This window comes from Esox lucius, chromosome 3 (genome assembly GCF_011004845.1).
Source record: "Esox lucius isolate fEsoLuc1 chromosome 3, fEsoLuc1.pri, whole genome shotgun sequence".
In the NCBI taxonomy this organism is placed as follows: Eukaryota; Metazoa; Chordata; class Actinopteri; order Esociformes; family Esocidae; genus Esox; species Esox lucius.
Genome location: NC_047571.1, coordinates 10,487,782 through 10,510,339, shown reverse-complemented (window position 1 = coordinate 10,510,339; position 22,558 = coordinate 10,487,782). Strand labels below are relative to the sequence as shown.

Here is a 22,558-nt window from a genome sequence, read left to right as displayed (position 1 = left end):
TTTGTCACACGCCCTCATTAAATCACATAGCAATGCAGTGTAAGTGAAGTAAAGCACTTTAAAACAAATACTATCTTACTAAAAAAGGAAAGGAATTCTAGCTTGCAGTGTGACACAGTGTGACTTATTATTAACCATTAATGAAGAGCATGAACACTGCCTTCCACAGTTATCTCTGCATTGATAGGCACATGCATACACAGTTCATTTCATATTTTTCATAGTTCCCAGACTTGTATAAAGTATTCAAAAATCAATCAATCGTTTCCATTTAAGCGGTGTGACATTGAAATGGTATGCTTAAATTCATCAGATGAATAACACGAGCAGTAGGAAGGGGAATACAACTCAGAATAGAAATCTAAAGTGTAAAGACCACCAACAGACACTCTAAATGTGTTATTTGCTCATCTATGTTAACTCTTAAGTCCAGAGGGTGTTGAGAGCTAGTGTCCTTCAGTTGAAGGACAAGCAGAGACAGGCGAGCATTACTCTGAATTACTGTAAGACAGCCGGGGCAGAAATGCTAAACTGTCTAAAACCCAACCAAACTCTTATTCCCTGTAACAAGAACAAAAGGGAAACTGGCAGAAACTCTCCTGTTGGAATCAGCATTTTAAATTAATTGTCGTGTAGATGACCTTGAACACTTTACTAAAGGTGGAATGCGTGGGTTTAACTTAAACCAAGGTTATAGGCTGATGAAACGGATCGTGTTAACCAGGATTAAAACTGACTGGGTTTTGGGCAATTACAATACATAATGGATGGGATCTTGTTTTGTGTCTGGGTTTCAGTGAGAGTGCAGCTGGGGGGATTGGAAAGGCCTCTTGGGATTATGATTCAAACTGGCTGACTCAAACTGGTATTCATATCTTTTAGGCCTCTGCTCTTATGGAGATATTACAGCCATAGATTGTTTTTCTGCTGAGCAAGGACATTGTGCCTCACACAGCCTTGACTTTAGATAAAACAGTGTATGCGTGTGTGCATGTGTGAGTGTGCTTGCGCGCACATGTGCATAGATTATTATAAACCTAGCAAAATATTTATGCTGTTCAAACCGAGCAAAAGATTTTTTTCATCTTCAAAAAAAAGGGCTGTGTTAAATCACGGCACATTGTTAATAACAATCGACACCTCGATTTGAAACTCAGAGAACGTTTAAGTCTTGGTTTATGTAGCCTCTGGCACCCCTTCAAGCCCTCGGTCGCATATTATATTCATTGTGCACAGTGTTGAATTTATTTCAAAAACGACATGCATTCGGTTAATTGTAAATGACTGTAGCAGCCAGCACCAGCCTTTGTTTACCCTTTTCAAAGTTTTTCACACGATGCGCAAGTTATTTATATATTTAAGTGAGATTAGCCCTGTTTTTGATCTGCTACAAACCGTCTGAAGACAACGCGCTCCAAGTCGAAGACAGCTGCTTCACGCTCTCTCTAATTGTCTCGCCAGTAAGTACGCAGCACACATTCATCACACTGACTGCTGTGCAAGCTGCCTGCATGCCGCCCAACGCCAACCCCACCCCGCAGCTGACAGGGAGAGGGCTGCGGACGAGACCCGCGGACGAGACCCGCGTAAGCCTAGCACTATTGGAGACACCCCCTTCCCGTTCCTGTCTCACCCCCACCTCTACCCTGCCTTTTCCTGAGGCCACGGAGCCTTCTGAAGCACCAAGGCCATGCTTAGCTTTTACCCTCCGACCTGTCTGTCAGCCAGGGCGTGTGCGCCAGGAAGAGGAGAGCCAGAGACAAGAGAGATAGAGAAAGCGAGAGGGGGAAAACATGTTGTCCTGGATAAGTGGTAAATGTTCTGTCACCCTCAGGAAGAAACATGGTGGAGGGTTGGTGGCAGAGTGCAGCGCAGGTAGCTCCCTAATCAGGCGACAATACATTTCTCTCTTCCTCATCCTATCAGTGTCTGAGCAAGCAAGAAACACACCTCTGTTTTAATGGCTAGGTTGCTCCATAAACAGAATAAATAAGGGGCTTATTTTCAGGTCGTCTTTGTTAATCAGAGACTTTGCTTAACATTACATAATGACCTTGACACTAGTCTACGTGGGTGAGAGCAGAGCTTTGAGCCAGAGAGCAGGTGATTTAATTCAAAATGACAGAGGTCAGTAGCCTTTTAAAACAGATGGACCTCAGGTTTAATGAAGGGCATACTGTAGATGATGTCAAGGTAAGACCAGTAAAAAAAAAATGGTATGGGTATTTAGGTATACATATAAAAAATGAATTATTATGTCTCCACTGCTAAATTGAAAAGAAGTACCTGTGAAGCGCTTTGGACAGCTTTTGCCCAAGTCAAGCGCCTGAATGCAGTTGCAAAAATAAGTGCTTGTAACACACTCCAGACAGCTCCTGCTCAAGTCAATCATTGACCAAAAAAGTTGTGAGAAAATAGGAAAGAGAGGAAAAAGTGACTATGACGCTGTACTGTAATGTGGGTTTCCACTGTCTTGTATGGGCTGCTAACCGCGTCCAAAGCCTGACCCACACCAGCACCCAAAGCCATCACCTCACAATTATTGATGGACAGTTTACTTGAGTAAGTGGTAATTTTTTTATTAATTTAATTACTATTCTTCCTCACAGACATGTTACTGTAGCTTTTCTCTTTTAACTCTTCAATGCGGTTGATTTACGTTGGGATGTAGGGACATGTCTTCATCATTGGTTGTGATGAGTCTGAATTTTCCATTTATTACAATCCACAAAGCATTAATATACTCTCAAGATCCATGCTGCTCCTTCTGATTGTATGAACGTTTGTGCCAGGCTGTTGCTAGGTGCATGTAGGAGTGAGCGAGGTGAGCCACTGAAAGAAAGTTACCTCTTGGTTGAGATAATGAAGAGTGAATAATACACTTTAATATCTAATTAAGATATTACCCTTTTGGATAATATTGCTCAAAATGTATAGTTTTCTAAAGTTAGCAACCCATTGTTTACTCTAGTAGCTGCAAGGTTCACGTCCTTGCTTGTTGACTGTTAATGTTTTGATCATATCTTCACACTAACTGACATAAGCCTAGTCAACTCATTTCTTCATGGTTTTTAGATTATACCAGAATGGAAGCATTTTTTTACAAAAAGCCAGTAATAGAACAATGTCTAGCTTTCATTTGTTACCTAGCTACCAGTGTACTTGATAGAGATTCTCATAGAAAATGTAGAAATTATTTAGAAATGAAGCAGTCATATATTTAAACTGTAAATGGCATTCATCCATTCATAATTCATCAGGTAAATTACGTGCCAGTTTCTCAACGCAGCAGTACAGCAGAAGAGGTGGAGGGTCACAGATGAGGTCTTAATTGTTTAGTTAGTGATTATAACAGTAGAAGTATTAGGCAGTTAAACAGCCAATCAATGTAGCTGGCGAGTAAGCTGATGTCAATTGGATAAAGAATAACTGCTTTAGTGAATTACATGACTAAGAAATTAACTCTCACTGTAACTGCACTCTGTGAATCAATCTTACATCTGCCATATATAATCCAGAATATTGTGAACATGCTCATGGTTTTTCCAACGGGGCAGTGGTATCGATAGCATATAGCATGGTTAAAATAGTGTATTCAAATCAAACCTATTAATTTGATGGGTTTTGAAAAGGAACTTAAAAAGAAGACAGCGGATGAAAGGAACCTGTCACACCGGTCAGTGGGAGTAACTTATCAAAGTCATTGATGAACCACTAAAGGAAGAACCAACTTCTGTTTCAAATTATAAAAAAGGGATACGTTTGAATTATTTTCTCAAGTTTGAAACATAACGCAGACAAATATACCATTGAACCGCTAAAAAAATGAGGAAAACAGTGTCACGGTTGAATCATTTCTCATACATCACCAAATATAAATACATGTCTGCTGACAGAACCCCCTTAACATGCAAAAATGATTAGCAGACTCACACCAAATCCAGAGGGGCTCTGATATTTGGAGCAAAGGCTAGAACATGGATCACCATGTCTCCAGTGAGCTCATTACTCCCATCCAAAGGGCAGGGCTTTTATGGAGGCCGGGTTGAAACTAAGAGAGATTACTTGAATTTCAACGTACTGTAACTTTGCAACTGAAAACTGTTTTCCAGGAAATGTGTGTTTTAGAAGTTACTATATCCTAACAATTAAAATATTACATTCTCTGCTCTAGCAGAACCAAGATAATACTGGTCAGAGTGAATTCACAAAATGGCAGTTAAAACACTACAACAAACATTGCACTGTGTATATAATAGTGGAATAGTATCTGTATCGGTGACACAAAGGTAGAAATCAGGAATAATGGAGTTTTCATGAAGGTGGAAAACTCAGTAACTTGAAGCCATCTGTCAGAAATGGTAACGTTCTGTAAATGGTGAAGCAATGTCCTTGGGAGAAAGGTAAAGCAGTTGATTCAACCAAAGGAAACAATGGCGGTGGAGTTACTGGACTGAAACACTAGAGAAAGAGGGGTCATTATTTATCTGCTTTCGTCTGGGTGGCAAAACAACTAAAGGTAAAAAGATGGATTGCTGAATGAATAGCATTTCAGGAGCAGAAACTCTATCTATCTTAAATCAGTCGTTCTTGTGATTAAAACTGTCAGCTGGCGCAATCCTACGGGAAAATTGGTTTGAATAACTACATCACCTAATTGCCATGGAATAATACATTTGTGCATTCCATGGAAAGATCAAAGACTTGTTTAAGATTTGTGTCAAGTCTGAAAGTGAATGGCTCATACAGGCAAGCAATCTCTCTAAATTACTCAAGTACATGTAAATGATGTTAGAGTTTCAAACTGTCTTCAGAAGGCCTAGATGTCCACTCTTGATGAAAGTCAACAGGCTTTTCAAAAATATGTATATTCTGACCCCAGCGCTTTCCTTTTACAATCCACCCACTTGAACCAAGACTCAAAGACAAGTTTGAACATGAACTGATATTTCCTTCCCTTTATAGTGTTTCCAATACAAGTATCTCAGGTAGGTTTGAGGTCTTACCTTTGCTGATGTCCTGGTACTCAAGCCACAACTGTCTCTGGACCTGCTTATTGGGGTACCATATAGTGCAGGCCTCTTCAAAGCCGTACACTGCCTCCTGAACAAAGTGATTACCAAACTCCCTGAGGATGGAGACAAAATCACTGCGTAGGGTGGCACCATCCAGGGAGTGGATGGCCGAACTGAATGCTGTCAGGAAACACAGAAAGAATGTTGGAAATGGAGACATTACTAACAAACCCTTAACAGCATGGTTTCATGTCCTGACTGAACGTCAACAGACAAAAACTAAACAGACCAATGAAAAAGCATATGACACTTTATTTTAGAATATAAAACATAAGCATTCTTATGTTGCATTTCAATTTCAATTATATGGGGATTATCATGTTTTAGCTCTGAATGCATTGTTGTGTTGTTGAATTAAGTGCAATCGGTTCACTTAAGGCTTTCTTTAAGCTTAGTTTTTTGTATTATTTGTTTTGCACTCAAGTGAAAAGACAAGTGAAAGACAAACAATGCAGATAAAAAGGAAAGGGAAGTGCAGATGTGTTTGGAAATCTGATAGGGCTTATATAGAAACCCATGCCTGAAATGAGAATATGATATACATACTGTAGAAAACAAATATGTATGTTTAAATTGAGCGTTCATAACATCATCAGAGCAAAGTCATTGTAAACTCTTTATTTTATTTTACACGTGCTTGTGGTTTTATGTCTTTGGAGAAAAAACAAACAACTAAACAACATGTTTAGCCCTTCAACTGTTCCATTACATTTTGAGAGCTCCAGCATTAACATCCTTCCACTAACAACAAACTACATCGTGAAACAACAGAGATGAGGGACACAAAACAGTCGTTATGAAAGATGGTGTTTCAGTATCAGGTGCAAAAATCAGTAACCACCTCCTTCCCTGAACCAGCCACCACACACTTCTGTGTCGAATGAAATATGAAGACCTAAACTGGTAATGGAAAAGAGAGCTGCTGAACTACTACAAGTAATGTGAATGAGGAAATGAAATTCTAGAGGCCCTGGCCATGTTTAAAGGCAGAGAACACTTATCTGAAATGCATTAGTCTGAAATGCATTAGTAATGGCACATCTATACATACCATATATATGTTGGACTCCACACGATTGGTAATATAAACATAAAAGGATTATGGGTGTTTAGATGGTGAAAATAAAACTGAACACAGTCAAGCCTGAAAAAACTGTTCTGCAATAACGTCCTCACCATCAAAAAGCCATGCCACATAAAACCCCACAAAATGTTTTAGCATGCTAATATTGCAATGTTCAGATGTCCAAGCATCACGTTACTGTAAAAAACCATTATACTGTACCTTTTATTTCATTACTTTCTAACCAAATTCTACCGTATTTGGTTAGAAAGTAATGAAATAAAAGTATAATGAACGTCAAGGAACTCTAGCAAATTCCTGTAAATAGCAAATAGTCCTTTTCTTATCAATATGAACTGCGGCTTGGTAACGCAAATTTAAAAAATCTAAACATTTGGCTTATGAAGTTCAAAATGATTGGGACCAAAATTATACTTAGTGTTTCATTTAAAAATATATACACTTAAAAGTATTTTTAATGAATATACAAAATTATGAGAAAATATATAATTATTGAAATGTGATGATAGTACACATTAATTAGGGTATACCCAATATACACTATAAAAGTGTAAATTGTATTTAAGTATTATTACCATTTGCAGTATATTGAAATATACTACTGTAGATGAAAATATGTTTTCATGTGGGGTTTGTTACCTTGAGAGAGAACCCACTGGTTCAGCTTGACATGGTACAAGACGGACCTCAGCCTCCAATGCTGGATGAGTGGGTACCCTGCCACCTCACTGTAGTTCACCATTCCTGTAATATACACACCATATGGAATCAACAACCATCATTTCACATGAAAAAAAAACTGAAATGTAAAGCATTTAAAGGTGCAATCTGGTTACCAAACATTATTACCCCACTGAAATTGCAGAGTTCCTTTAAAACCACACAGTTAAAAAAAGAAAAAAAAGGAGAACCACTTGTCTAAAAGTGAGCTCACCCTGTCTCAGACTGAATGAAATATCACTAATCCCATTGAACATGAGGTTCAGGGGTGCGGAAGATTGTTAGGGTTACAACTCTCAGTTCTAATCGGCTAGAATCGGATGACATTGGTTTTGCTTTCAGCTGGAAAAAGATTTCAGATTCATGATCATATGACAGATATGCACCCTTAAGAAAGAAAGTGCTGTGACAGATGTTGAGGGCAAACACTCTGCCCAAAACATTTGCAAAAGACTATTTCTTTATACTCTCTTTTATGTAACAGATTGTGGGCGATCTTCGAGCATGTCGGAGACAGATCATCAATTTACTCCCTGATGGGTTGCAAAAAGAGTCCACACAAAAGACAAGCATCTTATGGTCTCAAGCACTTTAATGTAATTATGAAACCACCAGATAGCAGCAAGGAGAAAAATCCTTCACTTTCTGCCAGCCTACAATATCATTACTAAGGAGCTTGACGAAAACTTTAATTGGTTAGTCCATCAAAAATGAATTTACAGATGCCTTCCTTCTTATGGTAATGATTGACTTGGTCAGCTTGTTGCGGGTAACAACCAATCATTGATGGCAGGCAGCATAACTCGTGTAAAAACAGTGTGTGCAAATGAAAATACATTAGGACCTGGCAACATTCATCATCCAAATATTTTCTCCCGATGAGATGAAGCATTACTATTCCACCTCTGGTTACGGTGTGGAGTTAGGATTCCCCCGCATATCGCCATATGCGGTGTTGGGTCCGGCGATAAATCATCTCATCTCACATGGCAACTGTCAGCAACACTGAGCTGTGCAAAGAATCACACCCATACATCAATTTAACTTAAACTTCATGTTGTACACATCTGGAAGCGATCTAAAGCCACAACCTATCCTGTGAGTTTTCCAGAGGTGCTACATTGTTGGTGAAAACATCTGCGAGACATAAAAGAGATTTCGGTATGTCACGGAGTAATGCCAGACGCGTTGAGTTATGCTTTCGAATTCGCAGCTGAATGAGGAACTTCTGGGCCCATGTCACACTATATCACCCCTTCTCAGAGGCAATGGATGTTCATGCGCAAATTGAAAGACGTTTTTTTCTCAGTGCTAACAAAATGGGAGCTGTGGCATCACATTGGCAATGTGGCTTCCTACTGTTTTTAAGTGATTCTTAAGCCAGGACTTACTAATCATAAACTTTTAGAGGACATTTTTTCGTTTGTGTCAAAATATAAGTATGATACTTTTGAGAGACACTGAAATAGAGGCGTTTTGCTTTCAGCATGGCTAACATGAGAGCTGTGGTGTCCTATTGGTATTGAGTGGGTAATGGGGTTTATGTTCCTCTTGGAAAGAACACAAATACTTTGGAGAAGGTCATTATCGTTCAGTGTAAATAAGAAGTAATGCGCTGCATTTGTAATTCTGTTTGAGAGCCATGAGAAAATTGCTCCAGTAAAAGTTCCTATTTTACAGCTGCTCTCTGGAAATGCATCGTTTTGCAGTGGGTTGACATATCGTATGAACTTGATGAATAAGGCTCCAAATGTGATGTTCAGGCATTGTCCTCACCTTGAACAACATTCATTTATCCCTTCTTATGGGAAAACGCTCCCCAAACAATAGAATTCCTGTTAGTAGACACAGCGCCGCGCCGTATACGCTGCCTTATAAAATTAATAACAAGCCAAAACATATACAGCCCATATTCTTTCTTTTCAAAGGCCTTGTCTCCTTTCACCCCCTGGGAGCTCTGCTCTCATTGTCTGACAGAATGATTAATATGACTGAAGTTCACATCGCAAACACAAGTTCACAGTCTCTAGCCGTCTCAAGTCAGATGTTGCCACGGTGCGCTGTGCCTCGGGTGGCGGCGTCATTAACTAACTAAAATGAACATAGATTGAAGAGAAGAAAAGACACAAAGGAGTAGGAGGCGGAAGACATCTGAATATCAAACGCTGCGTGTGACCACGTTGGAGCTAAGATCTAATATCCTAAGGGTCCTGTAAAGCTCAGTCCAACAAAGGCAAAAAAAAAAATATATAATCTTTTTTTCTTTTTTTTTTCTTTCTAGAATCTTCTGTCAGAAAGATTCATAGCGACAGCCACAGGTGGAAGTCATCTTATGGCTCATAGAACCCCATTAACTATGGGACCCCGTGTTCCATTTCACTCTTGGATAAGTCGTAGAATGAATGAATGGCTAAGGAAAGAGGTGGAACACCAGGAATTACCTGACACCCCTCCACTAATCTAATGGGAAACTAAATGTGCATCCACAATGAAACCCTATTCCCTTAGCAGGCGACCGCTAAAGCTGTGCGGCACATAGGATACAGGGTGCCACTTAGAAAGCCTCCAAATAGTAACGTAGCAGCAGAGCACACTCTTCCTGAGGAAACTGATAAGAAAACCAAAGCCTACAGGATGAGCGAAATGTTAGTATGGGAAGATGTATGGGAATGGCTGTATGTAATGCTTAGATAATCCAATGGCAAAGATTATGGTAGAGAATTATCATAATACACTTTTGGACTAAACCAGCAGGGCAACCACTCGTCTCTGCTTAACCTGGTATTCTCCCATTAATCATTTTCGCTGCTACTCAAAACCCTTCACGATACAAGTCATATTTCATTTGTTGAAGGGTTCTCATGCTGAGTTGCACAAGTGGTGACCTCTCTTCCATAACCATGCGCGATTACAGAGTATCCAATACACTACAACATCCACAGTACACCAAGGTTATATTGAAAAAAATATTCACTCTTTAAAATGTATGTGGAGATATATTTTGCCTGCTAATTGAAACAAGGAAGGTTATTTGGATGGTTTGTCATTTGCATAAAAAAAAAAAGACACATGTTAATGCACACGTTCAGAACAGGCTATGGTATAAGTTCAAGTCCTACAGTACTGCTTTTCGGCAAATGTATCCCCTGATTTACAATAAGAAGGCAGGGTAGCTTTGCACATTATGTGCTCTATTGCTCTCCTATTGTTCTTCAAACAACAGAGCATTTGCTCAAGCCCTTCACAATAAAAACAAAACATATTCAGGCGAAAAGTGGTGGGTGGGGAGATTTGTTAATACATATGTTTTTGGAGGACGGGTAAAATGTTTTGAGTGCAATGAGGATATACCACACTTACATGGAGCTTAAATCTCTGCGTCTGGCCTGATCCGCTGACTGCAGTGAGTCAAAGAAGGAGAGGGATAACATCTAGTCGGTGCAATCAAACGTATCCTTGGCAACTCTAATGAGTGTATGACGCTGAGAACGAGTCCCCACCGGAATGTGCCATAACAAATGACTGAAATGGCCCAGCCGGTCTGGAGTCATATCAGTGTGAACATAATAAGCATTTTGGTACACCTTCTCCAACCACTAGGAAGGAGTTTACTGCCTAACCCGTCCCTCGTGATCAGAACAGATAACCCTTTAAAGGTGCCTCTAAGTGTCACGTTTTAATTACTGATTTGAATCGATAGGGGTCATACATTTTGAGATTAAATAGACCTATATATACAGCTCTGGAAAAAAAGAGACCACTGCTCTTTTTCTTTCCTTTCTAAAAAAGTCGAAAAGGAAGGTTTTGAGTGAGGAACAGATGGGTTAAAATTAAGAGACCACTGCAAATTGAACGCTTCTGTTCCTCACTCAAGACCTTTCCTTTTCATCTTTTTGCAGTGCAGTGGTCTCTTACATTTTTCTGGAGCAATATATATTGCTAAAGCCACAAACTGTCAAACTTAAGCGCAGTCGTGTTTTACAAAGATTGACCTTGAAATATCTGTTTTGCCCCTTTTATTGTTGGTAACAACTGGTATGTACATTACTGTATTTATCCATGGGACATTGTTTTCTTAATGTTATTCAAAAACAATATTATAGTACTTTGTGTATTAGTCTAATAATAATATGATCCCCAAAAGGTGTGGATGGAAGACCTTAAGTAGAGAGAAGAATTGCTGGTGATATGTTGAGTATTGTAAACTGGCTAGTTTGAATCCTGAAAGGTGATTGGCAGATAGCCATGGTATATGAAACCATATACCAACGGCATGACTTTTACTGCTGTAACTACATTTGTAAATGGTTTATAATAGCAATAAAGCATGTTGGGGGGATTTGGGACATTGCCAATATACTGTGGTTAGCACTTCGTCATGTGAAGCGTCACAGGATAACAGCTCTTAGAAGTGGAATACTCTGCAAATATCACATCCCATTTTGCCTTACTGCTAAATGATATGCATCACAAGAGACTTTATTAATGTGCTTCTAAAGGCATCACAATGATTTTGTCTCTGCACAGAATGTACTGAAAAAAATGTGCATCTGGTTGCAGACATGGGGATTGTATTTTAATAGATTAATTCAAGATTAACTACCAGAGACACCACATGTTTTATGCTTACTTAAAGGGAAGCAGGTCAATTCGGGTCTTCGTTTTAAAAGTTATTTGTAAAAATTTGATATTTCGGTTGTTTAGTAACAGACATTGCTAATTTAGCGACCCAATAATTAAACTCTGCCACTGAAATTAGTAACTTAGTAACCTTGTGAAAGGCGCAGTAATATCATCAAGGTTTTCTCAGTGCTGTATGGGTTTCTCAGTGCTGAATGGTCTTACTGTAAAAGCCATTACACTCCAATGTAGTTGGACAAATTCTATTTTTTTCTCCAATTGAGCACTGTACACACCTCCCCAAAGATCTGGCCACTGCTTGCTGACAGCTACATCAAGCTGGATGTCAATGGGGGTCTTGAAATGCATGGACGAACGGTGGGTGGATTGACACAAGTTTGTATTTATCTGGGGATTGGAAAAAGTATGCTTATTTCAGCCGTCATTAGTCAGTCACAAAACAACACTGATGAACATTTCTCCCATCTGTAGCAGGGAAATCAAGAGGCTACTGGTGAGGGAGGGTGCGCAGTGACTGTTTCCACACACACACACAACAGCCTGGAGATGAGTGCCGCGCACACACGAACAGGGAATTTAGATGAACTGGGGTATCCTTAAAAGGTAGCACTTGCTGGCCTCTTTTACCAAAAGGGGTCTGAAAACATTTTGTCAGAATATTATATTAATATTCCATATTGTATGTATCATTTACCTAGCTTCCGCATGGACATTACATTTTATTGCTCTATTAAAGCTGACCAATCCGTAATGACATTCATTATTTCATTAACACTAAGTAACGGAACATTCAGAACAGTAGTGCTCTTCATTTAGCTGAATACAGACAAAATTAACGAGCCAGGTGGTAGGCCTTGAAGCCAAGGAAAAGGGATGTTACATGAAAAACACACTGCAAATAACAACCTACATCTAAAGAATCCACCTGATTGAAGCCATTCATCAATCACCATTGAAGACTCAGCAGAAGCTGCTCAGACATTGTCCCAAATGGCACATCATTCCCTGGGGCAGTCGCTTGACAAGGCCCTGGTGAAAAATAAAGCCCTGTGTTGAGAATACTGTGCCACATGGGAGGGAACCTGAGTAAAAACTAAACAAATTCAAGGTGACACCCTTTCCATTTTAGCATTGCTGAATGTACGGTAGGTAACAGTCAATGTCTCATGAAATATCTCCCTGATACCTCTGTGCTTTAGCGCTCACTAGACCGTATACTGAGTCTTTAATTGAGAGGGACTCTGGGAAAAGGAGGCTTCGTGTCACAGTATGAATCACTGCCATTCCGCTTGTGTCAACGATCAAAGCATCTGATACCAGTTCAGTGACCACCAAATCCTGACACTACAAATAAACTATGGCCTCTAACTAGACCGGCAACTAAAGACTTGTGAGAAGTGGTCTCAGCAATTGTTTTGAGCTGTACAGGAATGGACATCTGTCCAAGTCTCCTGGGATGTGACATGTAGATCCCAGGGGAACAGGTGCTCATCACGATGTCAGTTTTAAGGTCCTTTCACCCATGCCAGTAGCCCCACCGTATTAATTATCACATCTAATGTTGTCTGTAAATTAATTAATGCTTAAAACAGGAAATGGCTCGAGCAATTCTATGCAATTAATCAGTGTCAAAAAATAAATTGAACTCCAAACGTGATTACCATTGAGAGCTGCATCCAAAATGGAATTTTAATGGAGCTCAGCTTTTTCATGCACGTCAGAAATTATTATGGTCTGCTACGTACAGGCGAAGGGGTCCAGTACGTTTTTTACAATGCTGTTTTTAAGTAAGCATGTCCATGTTACTAGACACCCACTCTAAGCGCCATTTCATGGGAAAAGAAAATGCAAATCGTTTTATTTATTTTTTATAATATAAAACAGTGGAAAGTGGGAATAGGTTATATTGCTATTTATGAGATCTTTGAGTTTACTAGAAGGAATAGCTTTTAGGCATTATGGGTAATGATGGCGTCAGATACTGATTTGAGCTCCTGAGTGGCACGGCACACTAAGTCCCTGCCTCTCAGTACAGCTGTGTCAAGCGCTGACAGGGGTGGAAGGATGGTTGTTGGACAGGGCTGCCTTGTCACGTCAGGTTTCTTACTACCTTTGTAGACTTTAACTTTTTTCATCACATGGATCATCACTAGGAAATTGTTTAGAAAACAAAGAGTACATACATTGAACTGTGCAACAAATCTAGCCTTAAGTAGAGAACTGGCCACCAGAGTCTGGTTCCTCTCTAGGTATCTTCTTTGTTTTGGACCATACTAGGGAGGTTTTCCTAGCCACTGTGCATTAACTCTTGTTGCTTGCTCTTTGGAGTTTCAGACTGGGTATTTCATATACAAGTGGGTATGTACTCCATTTGTTGAACAGAGGAAAACACATTAATTGGCTAATTCTGTTAAACCTGTAAAGAAAATATATGTTGTAGCATGTCACTGCATGAGCAAACCTAAGTCTGATTGTGTATTAACATAGCAATTATCTTTGTAGTTAGGGAACAAGCTCAGCTTGTGTAGTTAAACGAGTTAACTGTAAATGCCAGTCTGTGAATTCAAATTGCTTTGGCAAGTAAACAAGTGACAGTGCCACCAATTGATAGCACACAGGGAGAGGAAAAAGAGGAGGATGTTTTCTGAATTTTAAACAAGGCTTTCCTAAGTGTGACACCATCGGGTTTGTACATGGAAAACATATATTCTAAGTTTTTTGAATGTTAGATTATACTTGAAATTAACATTTGTTTTCAACATTTAAAATCAACTGCTTCTATTAAGTAAATGTCTTGTCTCACCTTCTCTACACTTGCTTAAATACATTTCACACATTAAGTGTTTCTAACGGTCTTTCAGGTTTTACACAAATACTGTAGCTTCTGTCAGCCAAAACAACAAAACTGCCATTCTCAACATTTATCAGGTGAACACATCCATGACTATGCCTACAGTAGCTAGCTACACCAAGATTATAGCTCTCATTTTAATTGAAGCTTCAGGCACAATGTAACATCGAGCACTGGAGATTGTTGATCTTGAAGCCAAAAGCAAGTTGATTGTTTTCTTTTTGATTCTCTAAAGTCCTGTACTCCAAAGCTCAACTAAACTTTTGTTCATCATTGGAAAATCAGTAGGAAGAAAATTGGCAAATACAGCTACCCAAACTGAATGTAGAGTTTTACTGTAATGCTTCTGTTTTTATTCTAGAAATGTTTAACTATAGATAATATTGGTTACATTCTACAACCCAACTAGTGACAACGGACAAAAATCTGGGACAAAGCACTCACACTGAATGGTCAGCTAAAGGCCACTCTGATCCCTGGAGAATAAAACCAAATCAAATACAATAAAGGTCTGTGCACATGCTGCTCTTCCTTTCTAGCAGTTCATCAAAGGTTTTTGTTCATAAAAAAGTAAGGATATTTTATGGATAGCTCATGTCATCTCTTTCCGTCAATGTATAAGTCTGATTGCCAAAAATTGCAGATACAGATAAAATCTGAGAACCAGTTTGGATGGTCACAAAATCTGATCTGTCGTTCTACGTGAATACACCCACTCCTATATCCGTGTGGGAGTGTGGACGTGTCCCTGTGCAGTGTAAAACTTGTCTAATACATCCGTCCACCTGTTAAAACTAATAAAGAATGAGAACTATTTTGCTGTAAAAACGGATGTACATATACTGAAACAGAAACACGTCATCTCAGCTCAGTCGACTGATCAACCCGGAATAAGTTCTTAGCAAACTCTGATATTTACACAATCTTATTTCATAGGCAATCAATAACAACAGACTTCCAGCATGCTTACACAGAAGGCACTCCCACGAATGACTGATGACTGACTGAAAGAAAAGGATGATAAAATGATTATGGGAGCTGTCTTTTTAGTCTTCAGTGGCTTTGATATCACTGATCATAGCCTATTACAAAGAAGCCACAGGTGTTGTGGTTTTACATCCTCTGCCATCATGGAGAGAGTCACCTATCTAATAGTTTTGTTTAAAGGTAGCCTATCTAATGCAAATTTGGTAGATTATGGTGAACTCTCATGGGTGTCGACAGGGCTCATTGCAGTAAACTTTTTCATTTTACTAATGACCTTTCACTAACCTAGTATAATTTATAACAGAATTATAAATGTTGCCTATGACAGTAAAATAAATAACTGACAAGTTAACCACACTGTAAAATTTCATTAGGTTTCAGAATGGATAGCCAGCAACATGCTTTTTCTAAATATATTTTAAAAAATGAAAACATTGTAGTGTCTCTACCACTCACTCACTTAACCCTAAACCCAATACACGCATAATTTAAAACTGTGACATTTGAGATAGTTGAGGAGACTAAACTGCTGGGAGTAGCTTTAAAGAGTAAACTGTCATGGTGAAAACATGTAGACTCAAAGGTTTCTAAAACAGGAAGAGGTCTGTCCATGATAAGGTGTTGCTCTGCTTTCTTGACATCTCAATCAATCAGACAGGTCCTACATGCCCTAGTTTTGTGGTCAGGTGCAGGCAAAGGAAATTTTACCAGAACAAAGCACTAACTATTACAGCTAGATGTACATGAAGGGCAAATATCAGCAACACGCATTTCAGACCCTTCCTGCCTCAAAGTTGAGAAGAGCTTAACTGCATCACTATTGGTCTGCACTGTTTTGAAGGTACCAAACTGCCTGTTCAAGCACATTGTTTGGTACGAGACATGCAACTAGAGATCTTTTCCCCAGGTACAGAGCCTGAGAAACACATCATTTTAAATAAATCCATTACTACATGACTACAGCTCTTTGCCAGCTCAGGTAATTCAACCGAAAAACAAAAGAACCATATATGGCATAACTGGGACTGTGAAAAGACACAGAGCAATGTTTTTCCACAGTCATATTAATTAATTGTGTATATTGTGTATTTGTGTATGTTGCATTGCATTATGAATTATGATGTTTTTTATTCATTTTCTTTATATTTTATTTTCTGTTTATCTTTTGGACACCGACGAAGACTAGCCATTGTATCTGCTGCAGCTATGGCATCATAATAAATACTAAATACTAAAATCAATAGATCAAACTGGCCTACTTTGCATAAATAACCAAACACAGACTCAGTAACTGTTTAAACAATAAACCGAACATTGTAGACTTATTAGAATCCCAGCAAAAATGTATTATGTTGAGAAGTAATAACTACCAGCGCAGTATGAACTGCTATATCCACTCTTTCACATATACAGACACTAACAGAATTATGCATTTACAAAAAAGGAGAATATAGTGCCATGCAAAAATATAGTATATTCACCCTTGAAAAAGAGATTAGCAAAAAGGCTATAAATCTCAAATTACGGATTTAAAAAAAGTCCAGCCTGCACTAAGGGACTACCCTCTTCAATTCAAACCAGAGTATTTCAATGGAATTTAAGATTAATGTCCAAGATGGTAACTGCGAAATGCAAATTCGTCAAGTAACCATTTCCTTGCTGTGCTTCTGTTCACTGAGTTGCTGCAAGATCCATTTCAAGTTTCATCCTCCCAGCAAAGTCAGACCAGTTTTTGTAGAAAATACGTTCTGCTTCGTGGTTGAGTTAATGATGCCCTTTACCTTCAGACTGGTTATGTTAAATTGTCATGCTGCTTTAGGTGGGCTGAAAGTACAGGTGCCACCACCACCACCTATCCATTATGCCAATCCTGGTGAAAAACTGCAGAACTTTGGTCGGCAGCATGCATAGACCCTAACTTTAGTGGTAGATTAGAAAAAAGTCAGTTCCTTTTGATGAACAGGCACGATATGGCAAAGGGCTGATTTGCGATAACTTATGGTTTTCATTAGAAATAGGAATATATCGTGGTTAATAAAATAAAAAATACATTAACATCAAGCAGCACAACAGTCAAACACACTTCCTACAGTATTATAAATATTTTAGTTAATCATAAGTCATTGGCTTCAGCGCAGTAGTTACTGACTTATGAAAGTGGTTTACTAATTTGTATCTGATTCAAAAAAAAAATCCCAAAAATTTTGCTAAGAGCCAGCAGTACACTGATTATAGGCTGTTAAAACATTTGCATTTCCTTGCTTAGACAGCAGAATGGCCTTCTCTTTGTTCCAAGTCCAGGGACAAATATTTCTCCCCAGGGTAAGAAAAAAGATTTGTCAAATAAAGCTGGCAATGATGTTCACAACCAATGTCAGTAGTTTTCAACTAAAGTGTCAATACCTGGTACTTCCTCATTGTTGATTATGGAAAATCCATTTCCAATTTTCCCACAATAACTTATCAAAATTCAAAGTTGCTATTCCTTCCTTTTATATTTAGGTTTTCAATAAAATAGTAATTAAAATAATATGATGAATGAGCCATCTGTTTCAATGAAAGATGGATACGAATTGGTCGTTCTGGCCATTATTTAATTTAAAAGTAATCCAAAGCTTCAATCAATTATGTCTTATGTAATCTATCTAAATTTCATAGTTCCTTTTATTTTTATTCTTGTACAATTTAGTCACATTTCTTAATCTACAGTAGATTTTCCAATGAGATTTGCTGCCAGACCTATTAGCCACTCCATTTAATATATCTCTTTCTCCCATAAAGGTAATTTTTTCTGGTATTCATCAATTGATGGTGCTTTAACAGTTCTGACAGTTTGTATCTGCATAGATGCATACTTGTCAATTAGAGGGAGAAGCAAATTCACAAGTGCTTTAAGTGAATTATCTGGTTATCACATAAACCTCCTCAGATCAGCATTTTTTATCTTCAACATAAGAATCACCACAAATCTTTATGTAAGATATATTTAAAACTATCTAGGTATTTTGGATTTGCTTGATGCAGTTCCATTGTTGAGAACTCAGCGCTGGATTTACTAACACCATTGATCAGATTACAGGAACTGGTTACAACATGAGGTTTCCTCCTGAGCCTCCAGGTCACATCGACAGTTGACCACCCTTTCAACATGACATACACTATCAAGCATGTTACACAATCAAAATATGTAGTCTTCAAATGAGGCAGGTGAACCCTGCAACCACAGTACTTAAACATTCAATCTCATGAGGTCCTCCCTCAGTTCCACATGAATATGGGTCTTGGCATATGCATACATCCTCTGTATGCATTCCTGTCATTTCTGTTATAGCCCATTTATGGCGCTGCTGTGTTATCCTAGGAATCATCTCATTTTCAGAGATTGGCAGTATATGAATGCTATCGGATGTTAGCAAGTTAGTGGATTCATGAACCTTGTTTCTTACACTACATGCTACCGCAAGTTGTCCTTGTACCTTTTTTGCCATTTGGAATATTACCACTCATGCAGGAGATGTATTTACAGTTCTGTGAGTACGCTCCACCTCAATCTTCCTAGGGTCCATTTTTAGTCTTTTTTCTATTATTTGTCCCACTATCTCCACAGACGCCATGGAGATTCTGGGATTCCATCCACGGCAATGTTATTTTACCTTGACTGTCCTTTTGGATACTGCTCTGTTTCTCCAATGTTATCATCGATTCACTGATAGTGCTGGTGTCTTTTCTTGCTGAGTCAGTTTCAGGTTTTTGCAGTCTTTTTCATCAAGCTCACCCTTGGAGAACTGTAGGCTGTTTTATTTCTGGTTCCCATCCATTTGTTTGTTAAGTTTACTAGTATTCAGACATTACTTTCAAAAATATTCTCCTGAAGTTATAAAATCTCACTTGTGAATTTTACCTACCTATAAGAGAGACAGTCCTTACTGTTTGCTTTAGGCAATATGGCATTGGGTGGCACAGCTTTGGTTGGCATGTTAGCACTAAAGGGTCTGGTACATTCTAAAAAGACCTGTCCTAAATCTAGCTTTCCGTAAAAAAAAGTAGTTTTCCTTATTTTTCTTTCCAAACAGTGTCATGCTTATCAGCCTATCAGCCTTCAATGTAATTTTTTTCTCTATACATTTCACTGTCCGTGTCCAGTTAGTGGAGATCCTCCAGAATGCAACCATCCCCCTTAAATGTATGTTGCCTTGGAATTATATATTTAACCTTGTGTAGTGAATACATTTTACCAGCAAATCAAATTGGGAATATGTTGTGGGTTACACTGATAGGTATAATAATGTTTTCCAGGGCAAATTACTTACAAATTGCATATCACATACAGTGGGGTAAATGTGGACAGCTGAAACATGTTTTAGCCAGTTCGCTAACAAGCGACTAGTTGTAGACAGAAAACAAGGTAATTTAAATAATTAATGAATTCATTACAGTAACTATTATTAAAATATGCAGCTGACAGCTAGAAAACCTTGCCCCATTATATTGCCCCATTGTGAATGATTTGGTAATCTAGAAATGCACACGTGTACAACCCCACACACAAACACACATACACACCCATGCACAAACACACAGACACCCACACACAGATAACAGCTTGTAGACCCCTTAAGTGCTCACAGGTCTTGACCTGCCCAGAAGGGAACTGCAGCAGGACAGAAGTGGAGTAAAAGTGCAGGTCAAACCATAGCCCGGCTGAAGAATGACCAGACGATATGGATAAATAAGACACTGTCAGCTCTAGTGCCCTCTTGACTTGGGAGGTTAGAAATCCAAAGAACTGACATTGGGAATGCCCTGGAATTATATACAAAGGCTCATGCAAGGGAATAAATAATTGATTACATCACCTCACTCTAGTTACCCGGAAAACAGAGAGTCATATTCTATAAACAGTTTGAGTAAATATGAGGGGGTGACACTGATAAACACTGAAAACCAACAGAGGCCACCCCCTGAAGGCATGACCTTCCTTTCTAATACCAATTACATCAAGAGCTAATAAAATATAGATTATGTGGCTTCTCAACGTCAAAACTTTTAAAGGCTACAAGCACCAGGAGATTCAGTGAGGACAATGCCATCCTCAGGGATGACCAGCAGAAATAATATGACATTAATAACCCTCCTATTCTGTTACAAAGACGTAACAACAAGCATGTGATCTTCACAGCTATAACTTATCTCCTAAATGATTTATTTTCAGAAATCGGTTTACAATTAAGCCTATTAATGTCAGACTTGTCGAGGTTGACTAATTAATTTGGCTGAACGTAATTCCAGATTAATAATCATAGCTATGCATTAGTGAAACATCTTTGCTTGAGTTGGCGGGGCTGAGATTGAGTTACAGACTACATTTGTGTTTTCTCTTTTGAAGATAAGCTAATGCAAGGAACATTCAGCAAAGTTCCCTGAAAACTGTGCTAGATTCTCAATGCAGAATTATTTTACTCTGGCGCACCATTATATATACACATTACAAAAATATATATTATATATACACATTAGTATTGAACTCTGCTATGAATCAAGGTGATTCTATTAGTTAGACTGATAAACTTGAAAATATCACTTTTATTTCTCATCAGTACAAGCATGGCAGAAACTGGCTTCCAGACACGAAGGCAAGATACACACATAAAACACATCCAGTCAAAAACACCAGCCCAAACACAGTGAATCACAAGAGAAAATAATGTAGGTAAGCCAGCAACAAGCCCCCTGATTTTATCAGTTTTAAAGTGGAGAGAGAAAAATATTTTCTGTCTCTCTGTGAAAACTGAATTCAGCAGATTGTTACTAGAATATGAAAGCTATATCTCAGGTACTGGTTGCATCCACATGCATTACAGCAGCTGTTGCTAGAGTTTAGAACAGTGTACTGTATAACCCTATTATCCAGCCAGGGGGTCTACTAAATTAGATTGTGACGACCTGCCAGCACAGCAACTGGAAATGTCGACATTGATGTTATTTAGGCTTCTGAGAGGCTCCTGATTGGATTTATTGGGTTATTACAAATCTGAACCTGTCATTTTCGCTTTCGCTCTGAGACTTGACTTCAGGAGATTGCCTTGTGCACAATTATTGCAAAGGAGATAAAATCCAGCGCGTAAAAACTCCTCTGTCAGCCGTTTTCCCTAACTGGCAACAGCACCCACGTCTTTGATGATCAATGGCATCTAATCTCATGGTAAATCTCATAAATGATTGACACTATGGACCATATCACCTATGGTGTTTCGCGTTCTCTCTGAATTGACACTTTCACTACACTAATTTAGACACTCATACATATTTAGTCAATCTTAACTGTGTGAACACGACAGCCACCGCCTTTGTGAGAGTTCCCTGAAGACAGGCTGTGCTGCAGCCCAGTGGCCTTTTCAACCCCCACATAGATACCTGGATGTTCGGTCGTTGTTTTTGCTTAAAGAAGCCAGAACGAATGTCCCCTTTCTCCCTTCCTTCATCTTACAGGAAATCTGCTTAGTGGCAGTAAAAGCACACCTACTTCCTGCTTTCCAATTAAATCAAGATGTATTTGCCTTTCAAAGCCTCTCCTTCCCCATTGGAATAATTGATGGAGCCCTCTGGCCTATGATGTATGACTTCCAACCCGGAGATGAATAGGAAGATGAATGCATTGCCCTGCGAGGGTTACCGAGGTAGCGCAAGGAGTGCTGACATAGTGACAAATACACTGACCATGGCACCGACCTGCCTAAATCAGCAAGGGAGGGTGGCAAATGCTCAACAGCATTGCCAGGCACTTCCTCATAACCTCACCCTTGTCCCATGGACTATTAGCTAACTTAGAAATTAAATGCCAGGTGCAGTATATTCACTGTTTCAGTCATGAAGGACACGCAGGAATCAACACTTAGGACTGGGTATATTTAGTAAATGCTGATGAAAGGAGAATAGCTAGTATAAAACTTGTAGATAACTTGGAAAAAAATCAATATTACTGTATAGGATTTCAGCTGGTATTGGATAGGGAATTCCCACCATTGTGAAATCTAAATGACACCAGCAATGAATCACTCATACACTGGCATTTACAGTACCTTTTCCCAGTGAAATTAGGTCATCATTTCAGCCACTTTTGGCCACTGGGACTTTTCTTGATGAGACTTTGAAACTGGTCAGGCCAATCCTGCTCATTTTTTTGGACTATTCTGCATTAGA

General features: G+C 38.8%; 1 protein-coding gene across 8 annotated transcripts in view; it reads right to left on the bottom strand.

The window, feature by feature from the left end:
• The window catches only part of astn1 (astrotactin 1), a 306,946-nt gene that overhangs the window by 109,220 nt on the left and 175,168 nt on the right, over positions 1-22,558 (bottom strand). For all 8 annotated transcript variants that reach the window (XM_013139747.3, XM_020041100.2, XM_020041102.2 and 5 more), the window contains 2 exons: positions 6,799-6,903; positions 5,007-5,195 (listed from right to left, as the gene is read on the bottom strand). In XM_013139747.3, coding sequence (XP_012995201.1) covers positions 5,007-5,195; positions 6,799-6,903 — 294 coding nt within the window. The remainder of the gene's footprint in view (positions 1-5,006; positions 5,196-6,798; positions 6,904-22,558) is intronic.